Source organism: Choloepus didactylus, chromosome 2, assembly GCF_015220235.1.
Source record: "Choloepus didactylus isolate mChoDid1 chromosome 2, mChoDid1.pri, whole genome shotgun sequence".
Classification (NCBI taxonomy): Eukaryota; Metazoa; Chordata; class Mammalia; order Pilosa; family Megalonychidae; genus Choloepus; species Choloepus didactylus.
Window position 1 is genome coordinate 247,089,732 of NC_051308.1, and position 20,521 is coordinate 247,110,252.

Below are 20,521 nucleotides of genomic sequence, written 5' to 3' on the forward strand. Positions count from 1 at the left end.
GCCAGCGCACGGCATTCTGGGGCCGGAAGTGGGGCGCACGCTGCGAGCCGAGCGCAATGGCGGCGGCGCGGAGCCGAAAGCGGTGAGTTTGGGTCCCAGGACCGATTCGGCCGGGGACCGATACGGGTCCGGGCGTCGAAAGGGCCGCCCCTCGCCCGGCATCCTGGGGCAGCCGGGCTGGCGGGGGTGTGACTCCGACGTCGTGGCTCGCAGGCGCCTGGCGGAGCTGTCGGTGGACGAGTTCCTGGCCTCGGGCTTTGAGTCCGAGTCCGAGTCGGAGTCCGAGGGCTCCCCGGGAGCGCAGACGCGGACGGCGCGCGGAGCGGCCCGGGGCCCGGATGGGCCAGGCGGGAGCCCCTCGACCAGGTGAGCAGGGCATCTCCCACAGGGCCGCGTGGCCAGAACCTCCTTCCTCGCCGTGACCCGCCGTGCCCGGGGATGCCGCACCTCTCCCCGGCGTCGGGGCTGAGGGCCTCTGACCCCTACCCCCGACTCCTTTGGTTCATTCATTGTCCGATCCGATGGTTTCTGGGTGCTTGCTTCGTGCTAAGTGCTATTGTAGGTTTAGCGGGAAAACAGGGAGGTTGCTTTCTGGTCTCACAGACCTTATTCTGGCTGGGGTGACTCAGGGGTTGTGGGGACAAATGTTATGGAGTGAAAGGGAAAGCAGTGTCTGTCTATGACAATAGGGAGCGTTGGGAGGCAGGGTGTGTGTTGCTATGTTAAAAGAAGTAAGCAATGGAAGATCGTTTGAAGAGATGATGTTTGAGCAGAGACATGGGAGTCAGCTACGAGTGCTGTAGCGCAAGAGCATTCTCACGTTTCAAGTAGCGGCAGCAGCAAAGGGCCAGAAGTAGGAGCCTGCCTCGGTGCTTGGAGACAGCGAGTGTGGCTGCAGGAGGGAAAGTGAAGGGGGAGTAGCAGGAGGTGATCCCAGGGAGGCAATGAGGAGCCAGGTCTCGTGGACCATGTAAGAGCTCCCTGCAAAATGGCAGATTGCCTCAGCGTTGTCAGCAGAGAAGTAACGTCAGGCAGCCCGTGATACAGAGGACCCCTCGGGACACTGTCTGGAACAGCCTGTAGGTTCAAGGGTGGCTTGTTGAGCGGTGGTGCCAGTTTGAATCAGTGTGGTAGCAGAGGAAGCTGAGGGACCTCCTGGAGAACTGCATGCTACATGTGAGCAATAGGAGAGAGGTTTAAGGCTAACCCCTGTTTTCTTCTGAGTGCCTGGAAGGACCAAGTGACCAATACCTGAGGCAGTGCACGGTGTGCATAGAACAAGTTTTTTTTTTTTTGGGGGGGGGGTTGCCTTCAGCCTAGTGTTGCATGTGTTCGGTTTGAGATACACATGTCAAAGTGTCCAGCTGAAAACATCAAGGAGGCCGTTGGATACGTGAGGCTGTAGCTTAGGAGGGAAACGAAGTATTCCCTGTTCTTGGGTTGTCGGTAGCCATTGTGGAGAGACCAGACCTATCCCCATAGCCTCTCAGTGAAGAGCAGCAAGCTGACAGTGTGGGGAGGGCAGGAAGCCTCCCTCTCGTTGGCTGTGCCTATCCATTGGGCTCGCTGACCAGCCTTCTCAGCAGGCGAAAAGGCCGTGCCTCTGAGCACAAGGACCAGCTCTCTCGGCTGAAGGACAAGGACCCCGAGTTCTATAAGTTCCTGCAGGAGAATGACCAGAGCCTGCTCAACTTCAGTGACTCGGACAGCTCGGAGGCTGAGGAGCCGCAGCTCCACACCCTGCCTGACGCTCTGGAGGTGCGGGTCTGGGCAGGCCTGGGGGAGGGGCACCGGTGGCCCCCACACCCTGCTGCCTCCCAGCCCTCTTGTGTTTGGTGCAGGAAGCAAGCGAAGAGGAGGATGGGGAGGACAGTGACAGAGTTCCCGGAGGACTGAAGGGGAAGAAGAGGGACTCTGTCCCAGTGACCCTTGCCATGGTTGAGCGGTGGAAACAGGCTGCAGAAGTGAGAATTGGCAGGCAGGTGGGGGGGGTTGTTCTCACGTAGGGCAGAGGTCTCTGCACATGCCTGGCCTACGGTGCCTGTGCTGGAAGGAGCTCTTCTCTGGGGCTTGGGTCTCTGGAGTTGCTATCAGCACAAAAGAACTGCACACGATCCCTCCTGTGTGCCAGGAGGTCCTGGGACTGCACCTTCATCTGGTCAGAGGCCCTGGGGGCTTGGCCTGTGCCCCTCCTGGCATGAGGCTGCTGCTCTCTCTTCTCTCTCGGGCTCCCTCCTGCCAAAAGTCCCCTATGGGTGGGACGTAGTCTCTCTTCTCTTCTTGGTTGGTGGAGCAGGGGCTGGGGAAAGGGTGAAGGGAAGAACTCAGTATGCCTTGGGAGCTGCCATGGCCCAGGTTCTGGGCCCCGGGCCCCCTCCCCTCCCTGGGGTCCCTGAGCTGCTTCCTGCTCTCATGAGGGTTCTGGATCCTGGCTCAGCAACCCGCACCCCTCCCCTCCTCTGAGAATGTGGCTGAGGAAGAGGATGCCTCACTGTAGGAGGCTCCCGGGTCCTGGGCTGCCTCCCTCTCAGCATCCCGGCCGTCCCGCCTCTGCAGCAGCCCACCCCTAAGCTCTTCCACGAGGTGGTGCAGGCCTTCCGAGCGGCAGTGGCCACCACCCAAGGAGACCCAGAAGGTGCCGAGGCTGGCAGATTCCAGGTCACGGATGGTGCTGGTGAGCTGGGGCAAGAGGAGGAGACCCAGGGTCCAGGCTGTCTGCTCTGTGCCGGGGTCTCAGCAGCTCTCGGGGCTCCCCTCGTTGCAGTGTTCAACGCTGTGGTCACCCTCTGTGTGAGAGACCTTGCCGGCTGCCTCCAGAAGCTGCTGTCTGGAAAGGCCCCACCGGGCAGTGGCAGGTGAAAGAAAGTGGGGTGCTCGTCCTTCCAGGCTCCCGGGGATGGGGTGGGGGGAGCATGTGGGCAGGGCTGGTGCAGGAAGGTAAAGCGGAGATGGCATTTCCTGAAGGGCAGGGAGGTTAGCAGAAGACGAGTGGAAGGTGGAGGAAGGAAAGGAACAAGAGCAAGTGGTGGTGGAGGGAGTGGGGTCCTGGACGGGGGGCGGGCACCAGGGAGGGGGCTTCAGGTGACATGAGGGCGGGCTGGTGGGGACCCTCTGGGGGCCCCGACCCTTTGTTCCTTCATGCATCTCAGGAGACTGCTGAGCACATACTGGGTGCCGAGTTCTGGGAAGGCTGAGGGAAACGGCCTTTGAGAAACTCACAGTGAGTGAGTCCTGGAAGTCTGCTTTTTCTAGGTGATACTGAACTTAACGAGCAGTGGAAACTCAGTTTTTCCCAAAGTGTTTATAGGCCAAAGGGTACCTGTCTGCAGTGCCAGACATTGGTGCCTGGCTTAGATCCCAGAGGTGCCTGGTGTGGGCTGAGGGGCCTGGGCTTTGTCTGATGCAGAACTTAGCCAAAGGAGTCGCGAAGGGAACCCTGCACATCTGTGCCTGAGGGAGGGAGCTGGAGGTCAAGGGGGCCTGGACTCTGTCAGGGAGGGCGAGAGTTTGAGAAACACGGAGGCAGCTTCTCTTGATTTTGTGGCTGGGCCCAGTGGCTCTGCTGAGGGCTCTGGAGGAGGGGCTGGCCTCGCTCCCCATGGGCTTTGGTCTGGCCTGCCAGGGAGAGGCGTCTCCTGGAGAGCAGGTTGGTGCGGCCCTGTGTCCATCCCCCTGGGTGTCACCTGGGGAAGAGATGGGGGCTGCCCCTTCCGGGCATGCCCTTGGGCAGCATTGGCTCTGAGCTGCAGGGCTCATGTGGCCCTGGGGCTTGTCTGCAGGCCCGTGCAGCCACCTCGCGGTCCGCTCTGGGGGAAGCTACGTCTGGATGTCAAGGCTTACCTGACCTCAGTCGTGCAGGTGCGGTGCTGGCCAGGGGGACCTTAGTGCTTACCTGGAGCCCCTGTGGAGCCCCTTCCTTGCCGGCCTTGGCCTGGCTACGGCCGGTGCTCCGGCCTGAGCCTTCTGGGCCTCCGTGTGGAGGCTCAGTGTCCTCTCCCTTGTGGTACCCAGCTGGTAACCTGCCTGGCGGAGGCGACGGTGGCGGCGGCCATCCTGCAGCACATAAGCCACATGGTGCCCTACTACCTGACCTTCCCCAAACAGTGCCGCATGCTGCTGAAGGTGGGAAGTCTCTCGCGGCTGTCTCTCCACACCGTGCCACACCTGCTCCCTGGCTTGGAGGGTTCTTGGGTGTGAGGCCATGCCTGGCCAGGTGGCTTTCTGCTGTTTCCGTAGGAGCCACAGCGAGATGTACTTTTTGCACACGCTAAGGCACGTTTGTTTTATACGCGAGTGTGATGACAGAGGCTGTGGCACGGTCCTCACCGAGCGGCCTCTCTGCTGCTCCTTGTTTCTCTTGCCACTTTCTAACCCACCTGCCCCGGGCACTCCGGGAAGGGGCATCTCCTACCCCCAGGGGAGGCCAGGTGGGTGGCCCTGGTGAGGAGCTTCCTGCCTGCCCCCAGCCCTTCTCTGCAGGAGCCCCTGGGGTTGGGTTGGGAGCCTGGGGCCTGTGGCCTGGGGCTGGGCAGTGACATCCCCGCCCTTCTCAGCGGATGGTCGTCCTGTGGAGCGCGGGTGAGGAGACCCTGCGTGTGCTGGCCTTCCTGGTCCTCGTCAGAGTGTGCCGGCACAAGAAGGAGGCCTTCCTGAACCCTGTTCTTAAGGTAGCTCAAAGGTGGGGCTGTGGCGGGGGCTGGGGTCCGCAGGCCCGGGCCACCTGCCTTTGGTTGGCACCTCTTGCCGGTGCTGCTGCTGTGGGCTGGCCCCAGGTACTAGGTTGCAGCCTCTCGCTGGGGACAGGTGGGGTGACGGTGGGGGGGATGCTGGGCCCCACAGTGCAACCCCCAGGATTCCCACAGGGCAGCACTGGCAGGGATGCCCAAGGCCACTCCTTGTTTTCTGCATGGCACTCCTCCCTCTCGTTCTGTACGTTCCCTAGGGGATACCCCCTCGTGTTTTACGGGCAGATGGGTGAGGAGCCACGTGTGGGGAGGGGGCTGCAGCAGGTGGGGAGCACAGGCCGGATGGGCCCACATCAGCTCTGATGGGGCTTCTTTGGCAGCAAATGTACATCACATATGTGAAGAACTGCAAGTTCACCTCCCCCAGTGCCCTGCCCACGATCAGCTTCATGCAGAGGACACTGACGGAGATGCTGGCTCTGGACACAGGCGTCTCTTACCAGCACGCCTTCCTCTACATCCGCCAGCTCGCCATCCACCTGCGCAGCGCCATGGCCACACGGAAGAAGGTGCTGCTGGGCCAGGCTGACACAGCTGCTCCATGTGGGGAGGTGGCCCCCGGAGAGGGGGTGGTGGGGGTCCCACGCATAGTGAGGAGGCTCGCTGTGAGCCTTGCAGCCACCCAGCGCCTGCTGCCTTCCCCAGGAGTCGCACCAGGCCGTGTACAACTGGCAGTATGTGCACTGCCTCCACCTCTGGTGCCGCGCGCTCAGCTCCATCCGCCCCCGCGAGGCCCTGCAGCCCTTGGTTTACCCCCTCTCCCAGGTCATCATCGGCTGCATCAAGTGAGTCAGGATTGGCTCAGCCCTGGAGGCAGAGAAGAGGGGGTTGGGGGGCTGCAGGGCCATCCCGGAGGTGGGGTGGAGGGCAAAGGCCTGAACTGGCAGGTGGTGCCGAGTGCCTGTCCTGGTGGGAGGCCCCCTGGAGAGGAGTCGCCTCAGCCTGGGTAGCACCAGGTCAGGGTGGGAGGGACATGTTGTGCTGGAAATGTTCCGATGACGGGAGGAGGGAAGCAAGGGTGGTTGGAACGAGCACCCTCCCCCACTTCCAACCAGGCACGAGGAGGTGGAGTGGTGCCCCCATAACCAGGCCCTGAGGTTGAGCTAGGGGGAGGCGTGTCCTGTGCACTGTGGAGCCCCGAGACGGCCTTGCTCACCCCCTCCCCCCACTGTCAACCCCAGGCTGGTCCCCACGGCTCGCTTCTACCCGCTGCGCATGCACTGTGTGCGCGCCCTGACACTGCTTTCAGAGAGCACGGACACCTTCATCCCGGTGTTGCCCTTCATACTTGAGGTGAGTGGGGGCACCTGTGTCTTCCGGGGACCCGGCTCATGGGTCAGCTGTGCTGCCCAGGTGTCCCCACGTCAGCAACAGGAGCAGATCCTGGGAGCGCGTCAGATCTTGCAAGAAGCTTCACCCCACTGAGCACCCACCTGTGTCGAGGGCTGGTCACTGGCTCCCAGGGGCCCAGTGTTGCCTGCCTTACAGTCAGGACAGACCCTGACTTGTGGCCATTCGTCCAAGGTTAGGTTTAGGGCTGCGTATGTTGTGTGCATTTGGCGTGTGCATATGTGCTAGCACAGCCAGGGCGTACAGGCTGGAGTCCGGCGCCGAGACAGTCCAGCAGCTCGTTCCCTCCCAGGAGAGCTCCCTGCCTCGTGCTTGTTCTCAGCACCACTCACCAGCCCCACGAGACCCAGCCTCATCAGCCCCCCAGGAGGTCCCCAGGTAGGGAGGGAAAGGCAGGTGGACGCACCCTGGGTTCCGGCTGCTGTCACCGCCCCTGAGGAACTTTGTCTCCCCTGCCTCCTGCCTTCCCGGCCTGTGCCTGTCCCACATCTGCTCTCTCTGGGTGCCTCTGCCTGGGGTCACCCTGAGCGTCTCGTGGCCTTTCTCTCCCTGACTGGCTGTCACCTCTGAGCAGCCTTTGTACCGATGGAGGCTGAGGGCGCCCCAGACCCTACCCAGGCTTGGTGCCGTGTCACAGGGCAGGGGCTCTGCCAGGCAGGTAGTGCAGGCTCTGCCGCTGCTTTTCCAGAGAAAGCCGGCCATGGCGGGAGAAACAAAGCTCGAGGGCCTCTGCGCCTTCCTCTTGCTGGGCAGCGGGAAGCCAGAACCCCCAGCCTTGGTCAAGCCAGGCCAAAGGGCAGCATTCTCCCAGGGTGCCGGTCTCCTCGCTGTGTGCGGGGCCTCTGGCAGAGCCCTCCCCACATAGCCTCCTTTGGCCCCTCACAGTGTCAGCCCTGCTCCCGTCCCACCTCAGGCTGCTCCTGCATGAGGGGTGCCCTGGCTTGCCTGTCCCAAGGCTCCCACACGAGGGGTCGCCCGTGGCTGGAGTGGGGGAAGGGCTTCCCTTGGACAGGCTGTGGCCTACGGGCTGCGTCTGCAAGATGCTGGGGGGCCCCCAGGACCCTCTTGCTTCCTGTCTGTGCCCTGTGCCACGCTGGGCTGCACTTCCCTGCTTTAGCTTCACGGCAGAGTGGGCCTTAGGGCTGAGTCCTTGGGGATGGCCGTGTATGGCAAGGTTTGGAGAGATGGGGGCCCCAGAGGGACCTTTCTTTATTTCCAGAGACTTGTCATAGGTCTGGTTTATGGATTCTGGGTGGGGAAGGGCTGGTGCTTCTGTTCTGCAGGTTTGGGGTGCTGTCTGTCCTGCCCGCTGTGGCGGAGCCCCCCGATCCCAGGCACCTGTGTGGTTGTGAGCTTAGTGACCCTCACGGGAGGGTTGCTGGGGGGCTGTCTTGTGTCCAGGCCACTTGCCCCTGGCCTCCTGTCAAAGCCTAAAGACCCGGGGGGCTGGGCTGTGGCGGGGGCAGGGCTCACACCCTTCCCCTTGGGGAGGACTGTTTATGGGGGGCACTTGGGGGAAGCAGCACACGGGGTTTTCTGGGTTTTGCCCACTGGGCGTTGTCACCGTGGGCGCCATGGAAATGGGGTGGTGGCATCACACAGGGTGTGCCTCTGATCCTCGCACAGGTCTTCCAGCAAGTGGACTTCAACAGAAAGCCGGGGCGTCTGAGCTCCAAGCCCATCAACTTTGCCGTGGTCCTGAAGCTGTCCCATGCCAACCTGCAGGAGAAGGCATACCGGGTGAGGGTCCCCACCTCCTGGGGAGGGTCCCCAAGGGCAGTGTCCCAGGTGGGTGTCACGTGGATGGGGGTGGACAGTTGCCGACCACAAGGGCAGTGTGCCCAAAGTTGGAGCAGAGACCCCCTGGGACTCCTGGGGTGGGGGGACTGGCCCCTGGGCATGCAGCAGGGCCTTGGGGCTGGGACTCTTGGTCCTGAGCCGCTGGTGCCCTCCCCACACACAGGATGGGCTGCTGGAGCAGCTGTGCGACCTCAGTCTCGAGTACTTCCACAGCCAGGCCCACAGCATCGCCTTCCCGGAGCTGGCGCTGCCCGCTGTCCTGCAGGTCTGCCCTCGCCAGCAGTAGGACTGGCTCTACCTGGGGCTGGTTCCCACGGGTCCAAGGCGTGGCAGGCACAAGAGGGGCGTCCACGGGGGTCGTGTCCTGGCTCTGGGAGGAGTTTGGTCCCCCAGGTGATCTGGGGGTCCTCCCCGGGGCTGTCCTGAGCCTGCCGCTGCCCAGAGAGCAGAGCTGTAGGAGGGCTTTCCCAGAGGACCGTGCCCTTCCCTGGATCACGTAAGCCAGGAGCGGGCCAGCCCCAGGTCCCTGCTGCGGCTTCTCCCGCTCGGTTCTGGGCGAGGCAGGGAGGGTCAGGACTCCAGACCCCCTCTCAGCCTCACTGGGGTGGGGGTGGGAGTGGGGCTGCTCCCTTCTCTTGATCCTCTTGCACCTCATGGGGTCCATTGGCTTTTAGCCCAGATTTCCCCATTTCTGGGGGTCATGGCTGCCCTGTTCAGCCTCAGACCCACATGGTGGGAGAGGGTGTGGCCAGCAGCTTCTGCTCTTGGAGGGTTCTCGGCCATCGAGGGCACCTCTGCTTCTGGGCTTGAGGTCCCTGGGGTGGAGGTTTAGGGGAAGCCTGGCGGGTGGTCTTGGTAAAGAGCCAGACCTTGAGCTGTGGCAGCTCGTGGGGTTTCTTGCAACTACTGAGCTCTCTTGTTGGAACTCAAAAGCCCCATAGACGGTGTGTAAATCGGTGAGCACGGGGCGCGTGCCGTGGCCTGGAGGAAGCCTGCCTGGTGCCGTCCCTGCCCCGGCTCGCCCTGGTCTCTGTGCAGGTCGGGCTTTCCTGCCTGTAGCCTCTGGCCACCCATGGGCCCAGGAAGCAGCTTTGCAGCCCTGAGGGCCGGGGGTTGTGGAAATCACACGGCACCCCAACTCGTGCACATGCGTGTCTGCCACCTGCCTGGGGGCACGGCCCTGAGACCCCTTCCCTCCCCTTGTAGCTGAAATCCTTCCTCCGGGAGTGCAAGGTTGCCAACTACTGCCGGCAGGTCCGCCAGCTGCTGGAGAAGGTGCAGGAGAACGCCGAGTACATCTGCAGCCGCCGCCAGAGGGCCACCTTCGGCGTGTCCGACCAGCAGGCTGTGGTCAGCCTGGGGGATGGGTGGGGGCGCCACTGCCCACGGGCCCACCTCGGCAAGGTGGCGAGGGTGGACCCGACTCCTTAGAGTGAGGGTTTGGGGCGCCCGAGTCTCACAGAGCAAGGGACCTGACCCCGAGGCTGCCATCCCTCCCCTCAGCTTGCCTGGGAAAAGCAGACTCACCTGGAAGGGACCCCCCTTGCCAAGTACTATAGCCACTGGCGGAAGCTACGAGACCGAGAGATCCAATTGGAGATCAGCGGCAAAGAGCGGGTGAGGCAGGGGCCCAGGGTGGGGGTCCTGAGATGCGGGTTGAGCACAGGGACCGGCAACGTCGAGTCAGGCAGAGAGGAGGCTGCTAGGGAGAGGCTGACGCTGTGGGAACGTCTCGGGGGTGGGGTGGGGGCCTCAGCCTGGCGCCTTTGGGCCAGGGGCCTGGTTCCCCAGGACAGCCAGCACGGACCGGAAGGCCAGGAGCCCAGCCAGTGGGCCCGGGAGGGGGCGGCTCAGGAGACGGCATCATGTGGAGTCTGTCTGTCCTGGGAGGGAGGCTGTTGACTAGGGAGTTGGAGGGTGGGTGGCCCGTGGCTGGGCCTCTAGAGGGCAAGGCCACTGTGTTCTTGGGGATCCGGTGTGACTCTGCCTGTGGCATGGCCAGGTTGGAGCCAGCGAGCCGGGTGCCGCCGGGCCTGCCTGTTAGGGCCGGGGAGGGACCTGGGTAAAGGCAGCCTGGGGGGCAGAGCGTGATCCGGGGGTGGCAAGGGGTGGGCCCCCGATGTGAGTCTCCTGGGGGGCATCTTGTGTTGCTGGGGTGGTGACGACACCCAGCTGCGGCCTGGGGTGAGGGCTGGGGGAGCGGGGGCCTCTCTTGTCTGGGGGTTCTTGGCCTCCTGCCCACTGCCCCTTTCCTGCTCCTGGTCCTTCCAGCTGGAAGACTTGGACTTCCCAGAAATAAAGCGGCGGAAAATGGCAGACAGGAAGGACGAGGACAGGAGGGAACTCAAGGACCTCTTTGACCTGGACAGTGGCGAGGAGGATGCGTCGGACTTCCTGGAGAGCGGTGTGGAGTGCCTTGGGGGCTGAGCTCCTGCCTGTGTCCCAAGGGAGAGGGCGGGGGAGGGGGCAGGGGGCCAGTGCCCAGGGTCTCTGTGTCCCCGACCCTCTCAGTGTTAAGATCCTGCTCGGGACACCATTGGGTCCCCTCACCTGCCCCCCAGTACCCTGTAGGGTGGTTCTGAGTTCCACCTGAGGGAAGGCTGGGTGGTCCCGGGGCTTCTGCTGAGACCTGGTGGGAATGTGGGGGCCCCTGGGTGGGCTTGAAGGTGGGGCTGAGCTGCATCCGAGCGGGCTCTCCTCTCCTCTCAGTCACCCCTATTCCAGCCCCGGCGGGTCCTTGGGGGTGGGTGTCTCACACAGGTCCTTTTCCTTGGTCCTCAGGGGCGGAGGAGGGGGGTGTCAGCAGTAGCAGCGGAGAGGAGGGTGTCAGCGACACAGAGGGTGAGTGCGCCCCGGGTTCTGGGGGGGGCAGGCTGGGCCCCAAGCCCCTCCCTGGATGTGCCAGGCCAGCTGCTCCTTGGTTTTCAGTCCTGGCAGCAGCGGCAGCGCTGATAAATGAATTAGCGCTGTGATTAATTAGCGATGAGAAACCTCCAGGTCTGGCTTCTTCCTGATAAAGCAGAATCCATGCGGTATCCTCTTTCCTGCAGATGGAGGTGCAGATGCGGAAGCGAGACTAGGCCCCGGGGAGCTGCGGCTGCTGGCCCAGGGGCCGGAGGACACACTGGAGGATCTCCAGCTCTCTGAGGAGGACTGAGCCCCTTGGAGCCACAGGCCATGGAGGGCCGCTGCCCGGGGTGCCGCAGTGCATCGTTGGGCCCTCCGGCGTCCTGGCCAGCGCCAAGTCAGGCCCGAGCCCCCCGCAACACTGCAGACAGTATGGGGAGGACAGTAGATGTGGACAGAGCTTTATTTTTACAACATAAAAGACAAAGTGTACCCAAAGCTATGCCAGTCCTTCAGGGGTAGGAGCCAGTACCATGGACCCTGTCCCCAGCAGCAGGGTTAGAAAAGGAAGGCCCTGGGGTGGGCACTGCACCCTTTCCCTTCTGACCCCAGGATGCCCCAAACCTCGCAGAAGTGGGTCAGTCCAGAGAGCCTCCCTGCTGGCCTGCCTCCTGTGACCCCATCTTTGGCTTGTCTGCAGCCCTGGGGACGTAGAGGCCCCATCCCAGGATCGAGGGTGCTGGGCTACTGGCTGCGATCACACCCGCGAGTCTGTGGAAATGCATTCCTTTTCTAAGACACATGTTTCTTTTTAAAACCTTGTGTTTTTTTGCTTCCAAAACCAGAAGGAAAAACAGGCTGTAGGGGGAGGTGCCTTTGCAACAGAGCGGTGGGTGCCAGGGAGGGGCCAGGGGCCGCCTGTGGGCTCAGCACAGAGGCTGGCAGGGGTCTGTGGCCCCCGGGAGCAGGGCTGCCGTCCCGTTCTCTTGCTTGGGGGAGGCCAAGGGGGAGGCCGCCGTTGCGGGGGACGAGGGCTGCTCTCCCGCGGGGAGCTCACACTCGGGGGCCTGGAGGGTTGGCGGCTGCAGCGGCAGAGCCAGAGGAAAGCTCGCCGTGTAGACGATGCGGCCCAGGCGCTTGGCCACCTGCAAAGATGGGCCCAAGTGGGAAAGGGGTGCCGTCGTCCCCGTCCCCACCCCCCCCCCCCCCCGCTGCGAGGACTTCCCCAGGCAGCTGCTCACCTGGGCGCGGATCTTGAGGGCCGGCCCTAGCTTCAGCCCCATGGTGGTCAGCAGGTGCTCCTCTGTCAGCAGGGGCAGGGTCTCCCCGTCGATGCCCTGTTCTCTGAAGACCTGAGTGGGTCGGTAGACCGTGAACGCAGGGACCCTTCCCCGTTAAGAAGGGTGGAGTCTGCCTGTGGCCCTCCTGGGGGTGGCCCAAGGGTTTCCAGATGGCATAGCCAGTGGGGTGGAACTTGGTGTAACTTGCACAACATATTTCAGATTGTGTCAGAGAGACGTGAAGGGGGTGGAGGCCTAGACCCGTGCCCTCTTCCAGCCCCCAGGACGCCCCCTCACCTTTGCATACTCTCCACAGCCAGCCAGGCCTCCCACAAAGCTGCACACGTCATCCACGGTCCACTTGCTGACGTCCTCGGGGCTGGTGGCGGCTTCGAGTCCCCCCAGGGCACCTGAGGTGGGGGAAGGGTGTCACATTCCACACCCCTACCGGCTGCTGGCCTCTGCCTAAGCTAATTGCCATGACTGAGAAGGACTTTTATCCCCACACAAGCCCCATCACTCCTCCAAGGATGGATTGTGCCCCCCACGAGGGACAGGAGGTGCCCACCTGTGTGGAAGTAGGGGTTGACTGCGTAGGGCAGGCCCAGGGGCAGTGGAGGGGGCAGCAGGGACCCTGAGAGACTGGCCCTTCCTCCACCTGGGGCTTGGCCTGGGGTGGGGTCCTGGCCCCCCACAGCTGCAGACTCGGCGTTCTCTCTGTCTGGGTCCTTGGGGGACTCGTCTTCAGGGCTGTCTTGTGCCCACAGCCCAGATGCCATTGTCTCCTTAGACTCATTGGGCTGAGCTGAGGCTGGGCCTTTTCGGGGGGCTTGGAGGGCAGCCTCCCGGGGTGGGGTGGGGGCACCCTGGGAAGGCAGGGCCAGCAGCGGTGTGGAGCTGTGTCTCAGCACCAGCATAGCCCGGTGCCGCTGCAGCTCCTCGGTGCCGTCGGGGGGGCGCAGGGTGGGCTCGGGCGCCAGCAGCTGCGGCCTCTCCAGCTCCTTCTGCCTCAGCAGCTCAGCCGACATCTCCAGCCTGGGCCGGCAGAGGGGGAGGAGGGTCAGCGGTGGCGTGGGGTGCGCTGCCACCCCTTCCCGCCGTGCGCGGCACCCACCGGGCCAGGTTCTGCTTCCGCAGGAGCTCTTGCTGCCGCGCGAACATCTCTGCCTGGGCAGGGGGTAGGAAGCCGTAGCCTGGGGCGAGGGGACAAACCGCGGGGTCAGTCTGCCCTGTGTGCCCCTTTGGCTCCAACGGGTGGTGGTGAGTCGTGGACCCGCGGTCGGACGCACACCCAGGGTCGGAGGACTCGCGCTCAGGCCCTCACGGGCTCCCCGGGACACAAAGGGCGCGTGCACCCCGCCCGCTCCTCACCTGGGGTCTGGCACAGAGCCGAGGGCACCCCCAGGAAGGGGGGCCTGGGGTGGGGGCCCAGGGCGATGTGCGGGGCATTCTGGGGCGAAAGCAGCGGGGGCGGGTGAGGCAGCTCCCTGTGGGCGGGAGGGCGTTGAGGGCGCGCGCCGCGGGCTCCGACCAGCCGCCCCCCTCCGTCCCTCCATTCCCGGAACCGCCCCCGCGCCCCCCCTCCAGGGGCCTCCTCCCTAATTGCCGGCCGGCCGCGCGGTCGATGCGCCACCCCCGCTCCCGCCCCCGCCGGTGGCGCCAATTAATCTCGGGCGGCGGCGCTGACCCGGCGGGCGGCGGGCGCGATTGCAGCGGTAATTACCGCGCGGGGCGCGCCAAGGGAGGCCCCCGCCCCGTGGACCCTGCGGGCCCCGGCGGGGCGTAATTAGGCGCAATCCGGGAGGCGGCGGAGGCAGCTGCAGACTTGCCGCTGGGCCGGCGGGGGCGGCTCGGGGGCGCATCGGCTGCGCCCTGCGGCCTAGCCTGGCAGGAGTGACTGGGGACCCGCCGCGGCCGCACGACGGGACTCTCCCGTGCTGCTCCCTAACCCAGCCCCACGCGGGCCCCACAGACCCCAGAAGCTTAGTCTGCGTCCCTGGCGCCCCAGGGCCCAGCGCCTCTTTGCGCCCCAGGCTCCAGTCCTCTGGTTGGCCCTCTCCTTGACTTTGGGGTCTCTAGAGTTGGTGCCACTCTCCTCCTCTGCCTTCTGCCCCCCACCACACGACCCTCTCCTGAGACTTCCCAATCTCCCGAAGGGCCCTCTCCTAACCGTTGAAGGAGAGAGGCCCTTGACCGTTCCAGAGGACCCAAAGGGGAAACCCGTGTCGCCCTTGACACCCTTGCCCGGGCCTTCTGGAGCCTGCACAGCCCACCCGGAACCCAGCCTGGAGCTGGGCACATTCAAGGTGCTCTGTCCACGCAGCTATGGGTGCTGCGATGCTGGAAAGGCAGGTGCTCGAGTGTCCATGTGCAAAGGTATGGAGGGTGCCAGGTGCCCAGACTATGGAAACTGGGTAATAGGCCTGCCCCACCCCAGCTTTCCCCCCCAAAAACAAGCACAGAGAATGTGGGGCTTTTCCTGTCTGCTCACTCCTGGCCTCCCCCAAATGCAGCCCCTCCCTCTGTCCCAGACCTGTCTGGGAAAGACAGGGCAGCTGCTGGGGCCGCGCCCTCCCGGTGCTGAGCCAGGCCTTGCTTCCGACGCTGACCAGCTGTGGCGGAGGGCAGATGGACTTCCAGGCTGCAGGGGCTCCTCACAGCTGTGGCTGCCACCTCCTGTCGGACCCTCTGGAGATCTGGGGGTGGGGGGTAGGGATAGCAGTTATCCAGAGACTGGGACCCCTGGACTCTCCCCAGTGAGTGCACACTTGCTCAGGGATGCCAAGTGTCCAGGAGCCAGTGGGAGCAGGTCCCAGGTCCTCGCACTGGCCCCCACTGCGTGTCTGGTCCAACTATGCGCCCTGGACTGGTTGGTTACTGGGACAGAAAGGCAAGCAGCTTGCAACAGGGCAGGTCGTTTCAATGCAACAAGGACTAGAAGGTGCTGGGGGGACCCGCCTAAGTGGGGATGGGTAAGGTGGGCATGGCTCTAACCACAGTGAAGTGAGAGGAAAGGAAAGGGCACCCTAGGGTGGTCAACAACCTGGAGGGGCGGGGCAGGGGCAGCAAGAGCAACCTACAGCCCAGTGTCCAGTCAAGGGCTGGATGGAAAGCTCGAGCGGAGGGAGTGAGGGTGCGGGCCCAGCTGCAGCCCGAGGAGAGCCCAGGCAGTGGGGAGGGCAGATGGGGTGACCGAGGCTGCTCCTAGGTGGGAAGGCCGGGAAATTCCAGAGCTCCCCACCATACCCCAGACAGCTGGCAAGGACGTGTGTGCACAGACACAGACACACACACACACACACACACACACTCCCCCTCTCGCTCGCTCGCTCTGTCTGACCCAAACCCCACCCCCATTTCCCTCAGGGCGGGGCCTCTCAGTCCCTCCCGCAGCCCCCACTCTGCAGGCTCAGCCGCTACCGCTGTTTATAAATTAATTACCCGAGAAGCGGAGGTCGCTCCTGCCCCGGGCCGGATGCCAGCCCGCAGAGCCAGGCCGGCGCGGCCGCCTGCATCGATCCCAGCGGGGAGGCCGCCCCTGCGCCCGCGGCCGCGGTTATTTACAGGCGGCTCCGCGGGAGGGGGCGAGGGCGTGATTGACAGCCGCTCCCCCTTGCTGGCCGCTGAGCCGCCCCAGGCAGGGCAGGGCGGGCAATTAAAAAGGAAGATTTTTAAATTATTAACATTTGGTGAATAATTCAGGCTCTTGGTGCCCAGGCTGCCCTGGGGGACGGTGCCTTGTGCAAAGAAAAGAATCCCTGCCCCTTTCCTGGAGTCCCCCACTGAGCTCCAGCCCAAAGAGCCCCAATTCCCCTTCTCCCCCAGCCCCCCTTCTCTGCAGATGCCCCAGCACCATAGACTGGTGTCAGGCACTGCCCACCCACTGGGGCTGACCATAGGGAGCGTCTGGGTGAAGGCCCAGGACAGATGGACAGACGGACGGTGCTGGGTGCCTCCAGCTGCCGCGACCTTCCCAGTCTCTCTCAGGGCTTGGCGTCCCTACCCTTCCAGGAAGCACCAGGCCTGGGTGCCCCGCTGCTGCCTGTCACACTCGCTCACCGACGCGCACGCTCGCACACCGTTTCAGTGGGCAGGGAAGACACAGGGGCAGGGTCTGCATCCGGCGGGCAGCTGGGCCCCCCGTTCCGTCCCTCTCTTGGGCACCCCCAAGACTCCGTTTCCTCATCTGTAAAAGGTGGCGTGCTGAGCACAGCTCCCGGGGTGGAGCCCAAGTGAGACGGCCAGATGTGCCCGCCAGGGCCTCCAGGACGGACCCCCATAAGCGGCTGCTTTGGGCAGAGGGAGGAGGGACAGTCTTGCCCCACTGCCCACCACTGAGGGGCTCCTGGGGGCCAGCTGACCCACACCTGCTCCTGCCTTAGGGGCGTGTGAACTCTGGGAGGGGGAGCGGCTGGGGCAACGTACCGTGGCTGGGGAGACCCAGGTGGTACAGGCGCTGGGGGTCCTCGCAGGTACTGGCCTCACTCAGCGCAGACACGAGCCGCCGGTAGTGGTCCTCGGGGGCCATGCCGGACCCCAGTTCCGGGAGCAGCAGAGTCTCTGCATTGGGGGAGCACATGGTGAGGGGCTTCTCCTTAGGGTTGTGCCCTACAGAAGCCCCCCACACTCCTCAAGGGACCCTCCTCTGGGTTGGCTCCCACCTGGGGGGGACTCGCTTCGAGCTTTCTTCTCCGAAGGGCAGTCGCTGGTGGTGTAGGAGGCGCGGCCCAGCCTCTTGCCCAGCAGGTCCCCTGTGTGTGTGGGGGGGGCAGAGCTGGGAGGGGCTGGACCCCGGGGTCCTGTGGCTGGGGGTGGGGCAGGTGCAGGGGTGCTGGTGGGTGTGAGGGGAGCGGGGGTGGGGCCTCACTCGGGGACTTGGGAGCCACAAGCTGTTCGGCTGGGTCTCAAGTGCAAACTACAACAACAGTAGATGCTTTCGGTTTGGCCGGGAGCCCCTTTCCTTCCTGGGTCAGAGCTCAGGGCAGGCAGTGAGGGACTCGGGGCCCAGCTGGGGGTGTGGGGTTGGAGCCCCCCCAACCTCGTCCTGTTCAGCAATGTCCTGATGCCACAGGCAGAGGCCTGACCCCTTGGCCGGACACCAGGGGCACCTCCCACCCACTCCTGGGCACCGGCCCCTGCCCCGTCCCTCACTGCCCACCTGCCCAGCCCCACGCTGAGCTCCTGGGGCTGGAGCTGGCCGGGCTCAAGGCAGCGGCCACGGGACTGCACACGGTGAGACCCAGCCCAGCTCCCAGAGCCCCCGCCTGGCCCAAGGACACCTTGCACCCCACATCCAAAACCACACGCAGCCGTTCTCCCACCCACGGCACCCAGCGGCCCAGCTGTCCTCCTGGGCCTGACACCCTCCGCCTGCTCCTCCTATCCTCACGAGGCTCCCTGGAGGGGGTGAGGGGGCCACCCCCTGTGGGACCGAGGCCCACTGAGAGGCCCCAGCAAATGGGGCTCCCAGCCTGCCCCGGAAACCCCACCATCAGCTCTGAAGCTTAATTCCTTTCCCTTATGTCCTTAATCTGTCATTTTTATCAGGCCGAGGAAGTGCGAGCAGCAAGCCAGAGCAGTCGATCAATCTCCACATTACGGCTGACAGAATGGTGCTAATAACTTATTGATCGTGGCCCCCTGGCCCCCACAGGCCCACAGGCAGCCTGGCTGGCCCGATCCCAGGCCCCAGTCCTGCCCCTACCTGCAGGGGTGCAGGATGGAGTCCCCACGGCCTCAGGGACAGAAAAGGGCAGCCAGACTTGGCAGGACAGGCTGGGGGGGTTGGGGGCACAACCAGCAGAAGGCCCAAGGGGCAGCGGAATCCGCTGTGCAAGGCAGGAGGTGGGGCTGTGCCCAGTCCCTCCAGCGCCTGCCGTCACACCCCCTTTTGGGGACAGGCCCGGTGGAGGAAGGGGCTGTCCCTGAGCAGTGATCTGCTTCTAATTTCCTTCTCTGGCTGGAGGGTGGGAGCTCCTTCCCGCCCCCAGTGAAGCCCAGGGCATGATGGCCCGGGGGAGGTGCCGCTGGGGTGCAGGGGGGTCCCGCTGAGACCCAGCACCAGGCTGCAGGAAGGTGAGGGCATCCGCCATGGGGGTCTGTAGCCCCCGGGGCAGGGGTAAGACCCCAACATGGACACCCATGTGGAACTCGCACACGGCACACACACCGGCCACGTCATGCTGAGTGTGGGACACCAATGGCACGTGTTAGGCTTAGGATTAGGTGGTCCTGGTACCACATGGTGCGACACCAGCTGGGTGGGGGGGTGACACCCTGACCACGTGCACCCAGCTGGGAGCAGGTAGGGCCCTGCAAAATCAGGGTGCAGCCGTGCACACTGAGGATGCAATCTTGCACACTTGGGACATGACCCCACACACTCAGGGTTTGGCCCTTGCACACTCAGGACACAAGCTTCGGGCGTGTGCACCAGCCTGTGTGCACGAAGGGAACTCAGTGTGCCGGGGTGGGGGTGCCGGCTCAGAATATCTCAATCATTACGGGGCTCCTGCGGCTTGCCCGATCAATGGGCAATTAGATTTTATCAGCTGCCTGCTTGGCCGCCTCCTCCGACACGGCCCCGGGGCAGCCCCCACCCGCCATCCCCAGGCCTTCCCGGGTGAAGGCAGTGGAGGCCAGGGCCGGGGGGATGCTCGGGCCCCCTCCCCACCTTCCTGAGAGCGGTAGGCACTGCCAGAAAGACCCCTGCCCGAGAACCTCGGGGGCAAGGCCCCAGCTCCTCTCACCCATTCTGCCGTGCAACCTCAGCCCAGCTGGGCCCCACTCTCTGAAGCGGCCCCTCCCAGCCAACCCCCTCCACTGCTCCCCTGGGAGGGGCAGAGTCCCCAGAGCCGGCCTGTCCCTCTGAGCGCCTCAGGCCAGGCTCCTGCTGCCGCCGCGGTGGCCCCCAGAGCCCCAGGCCCCCTCTCAGCGATGGAGCCCCTCCCCGCCGGAGGGCGAGGCTGGCGTGTTGCTGCACACGCGTGAACCGTTCACGGGCCCATGTGTTCCCGGCTGTCCTGCCTGCACCCCTGTGTGGACGGGTGGCAGAGGCCTCCGGCCGTCCCCAGCCCCTCTAACAGCAGCCGCCTAACCCTCCCGCTTTCCTGGCTGGGATTAACACAATTACCGTCACGTGGAGCCCCGGGGGACAGCCAGCCGCCACCGCCGCCACCTCCGCCGCCTCGGCGCTCCGCTGGCCGCCTGCCAGGGCTGCTGGGGTGGCGCGTCCAGGGCCCCGAGCAGAGGCTCCGGCGGGGGGGGGGTTCTGTCCTGGCCCTCCCGCCCCAGGGCCCCGCACACCTCACCTGCGGCCCCCAGGCCGAGCTCCACGCTGCCTCTCTGGAATTCGCAGCGGCTCTGGGGCTCCGGCATAACGAGGTGGCGGCTGCGGTGCACACTGGATATGAGGGTGGGGAGGTCGCTGTCCTGGCTGCAGGGAGGAGACACCGGGAGGGTGAGTGGGACCCACTTGTGACAGTGAGAGCAGCACCTGCCCAGGACCTCCCATGACCACAAGATCACCCAGTCTCAGCTGGGCGCGGACCCCACCGCTGCTCCCCAAGAGGGTCTGGGCACCCTCTCAGAGCCAGGCCGGGGCTGAGCCCCTGCTCCCTGCGAGGATGGCTGGCATGGCCAGGCAGAGGGGACAGGCACCCCGAGAGGACACACACCCGCCATGCCCGTGGCCCTGTTGACACACTGCGCCCATCGTCCCAATTAGAACTTGCAGCACCCCCAAGCCAGACAGAACCCCTAATTTCTCCAAATAAAGAAAAGAGGCTCAGACCAAAGTCCTGCAGTTGATGAGATCTGCACACGCACACACACAACTGCAGAAACGCCCAGGCCTGCACACACCTGCACACACAACCAAGCCCTTGTGCATGCACATGGCGCTCATAGACAGCTTGGATGGACTGTCTGCTTCACCCTGGCCCAGGAGTTGCCAGGCTGGAGTGGAGGAGCAGAAGTGGATTTAGCTCTTCTGTCCCCTGGTTTTGCTGCTTCCTGCACCCACAGAGCCCCGGAGAGAAGAGGCGAAGGAGAACCCTGTGGCGAGAGTATGTGCAGCCACAGCCCCCACCCCATTTCCAGTGGGCTCAGAGACGGGTCCCCTGGGGCCTTGCAGACATGGCCCAGAGTGACAGGACCTCATAGAGAACAGGGAGGTGTCGGACCCAGGCGCCCACCCCCCGGCCCACCTGGAACGGAGCCGCCTCTCGGGCTTGGGCCTCTGCAGACAGAACCTCCACGACTGACCAGGAATCCCGGCCTCAAACCTCATTAAATAGCCCCCAGCCCCCCAGCCTGGTCCGGCTGGAGCAGGGCTAATCCCAGGCTGGCCCCTAATCAGGTCATTTCAGCACCAAAGACTCCCGGGTTTAGCCAGAGCAGGCTCCAGAGCCTTCTGGAAGACCCACGTCCCTCCCCAGGAGGCAAGAAGGCAGCCCCCCCATGTCAACAAGAGGGCAGGTGGGGTGCAGCAGGCGCTTT

The 20,521-nt window shown here is 64.6% G+C and overlaps 2 protein-coding genes across 8 annotated transcripts in view; one reads left to right on the forward strand and one right to left on the reverse strand.

Moving 5' to 3' along the window:
* On the forward strand, nucleotides 1-11,559 carry NOC2L (NOC2 like nucleolar associated transcriptional repressor). Of its 3 annotated transcripts, none has more exons than XM_037828775.1 (19): nucleotides 1-82; nucleotides 214-366; nucleotides 1,575-1,758; nucleotides 1,842-1,964; nucleotides 2,557-2,674; nucleotides 2,765-2,855; nucleotides 3,780-3,858; nucleotides 4,012-4,122; nucleotides 4,554-4,667; nucleotides 5,066-5,254; nucleotides 5,391-5,530; nucleotides 5,927-6,038; nucleotides 7,722-7,835; nucleotides 8,059-8,160; nucleotides 9,102-9,245; nucleotides 9,399-9,512; nucleotides 10,167-10,299; nucleotides 10,677-10,736; nucleotides 10,946-11,559. In XM_037828775.1, the coding sequence occupies exons 1-19, from the start codon at nucleotides 57-59 to the stop codon at nucleotides 11,050-11,052; spliced, it is 2,214 nt and encodes a 737-aa protein (XP_037684703.1). In that variant the 5' UTR covers nucleotides 1-56; the 3' UTR covers nucleotides 11,053-11,559. The 3 variants fall into 3 exon arrangements, with proteins under 3 accessions (XP_037684703.1, XP_037684704.1, XP_037684705.1); XM_037828776.1 differs by having other exon boundaries at nucleotides 1,584-1,758; XM_037828777.1 differs by having other exon boundaries at nucleotides 1,587-1,758.
* Nucleotides 11,179-20,521, reverse strand: part of SAMD11 (sterile alpha motif domain containing 11) — a 17,629-nt gene continuing 8,286 nt past the window's right edge. For 2 of the 5 annotated variants that reach the window (XM_037828774.1, XM_037828773.1), the window contains exons 5-13: nucleotides 19,333-19,457; nucleotides 16,684-16,773; nucleotides 16,448-16,582; nucleotides 14,556-14,718; nucleotides 13,394-13,509; nucleotides 13,137-13,215; nucleotides 12,591-13,057; nucleotides 12,320-12,432; nucleotides 11,183-12,094 (exon numbers count right to left, since the gene is read on the reverse strand). In XM_037828774.1, the coding sequence (XP_037684702.1) occupies nucleotides 11,669-12,094; nucleotides 12,320-12,432; nucleotides 12,591-13,057; nucleotides 13,137-13,215; nucleotides 13,394-13,509; nucleotides 14,556-14,718; nucleotides 16,448-16,582; nucleotides 16,684-16,773; nucleotides 19,333-19,457 (1,714 nt within the window). In that variant the 3' untranslated portion in view covers nucleotides 11,183-11,668. Of the gene's footprint in view, nucleotides 12,095-12,319; nucleotides 12,433-12,590; nucleotides 13,058-13,136; nucleotides 13,216-13,393; nucleotides 13,510-14,555; nucleotides 14,719-16,447; nucleotides 16,583-16,683; nucleotides 16,774-19,332; nucleotides 19,458-20,521 lie in introns of all 5 variants that reach the window. The other 3 variants (XM_037828772.1, XM_037828770.1, XM_037828771.1) reach the window with 3 other exon arrangements.

Bases quoted from the DNA above. Each gene is read 5' to 3' on its own strand.
- NOC2L (XM_037828775.1), top strand. From the start codon at position 57: ATGGCGGCGGCGCGGAGCCGAAAGCG. The intron at 5,531-5,926 runs GTGAGTCAGGAT...TGTCAACCCCAG, and splicing joins GTCATCATCGGCTGCATCAA to GCTGGTCCCCACGGCTCGCT. The intron at 6,039-7,721 runs GTGAGTGGGGGC...ATCCTCGCACAG, and splicing joins TGTTGCCCTTCATACTTGAG to GTCTTCCAGCAAGTGGACTT.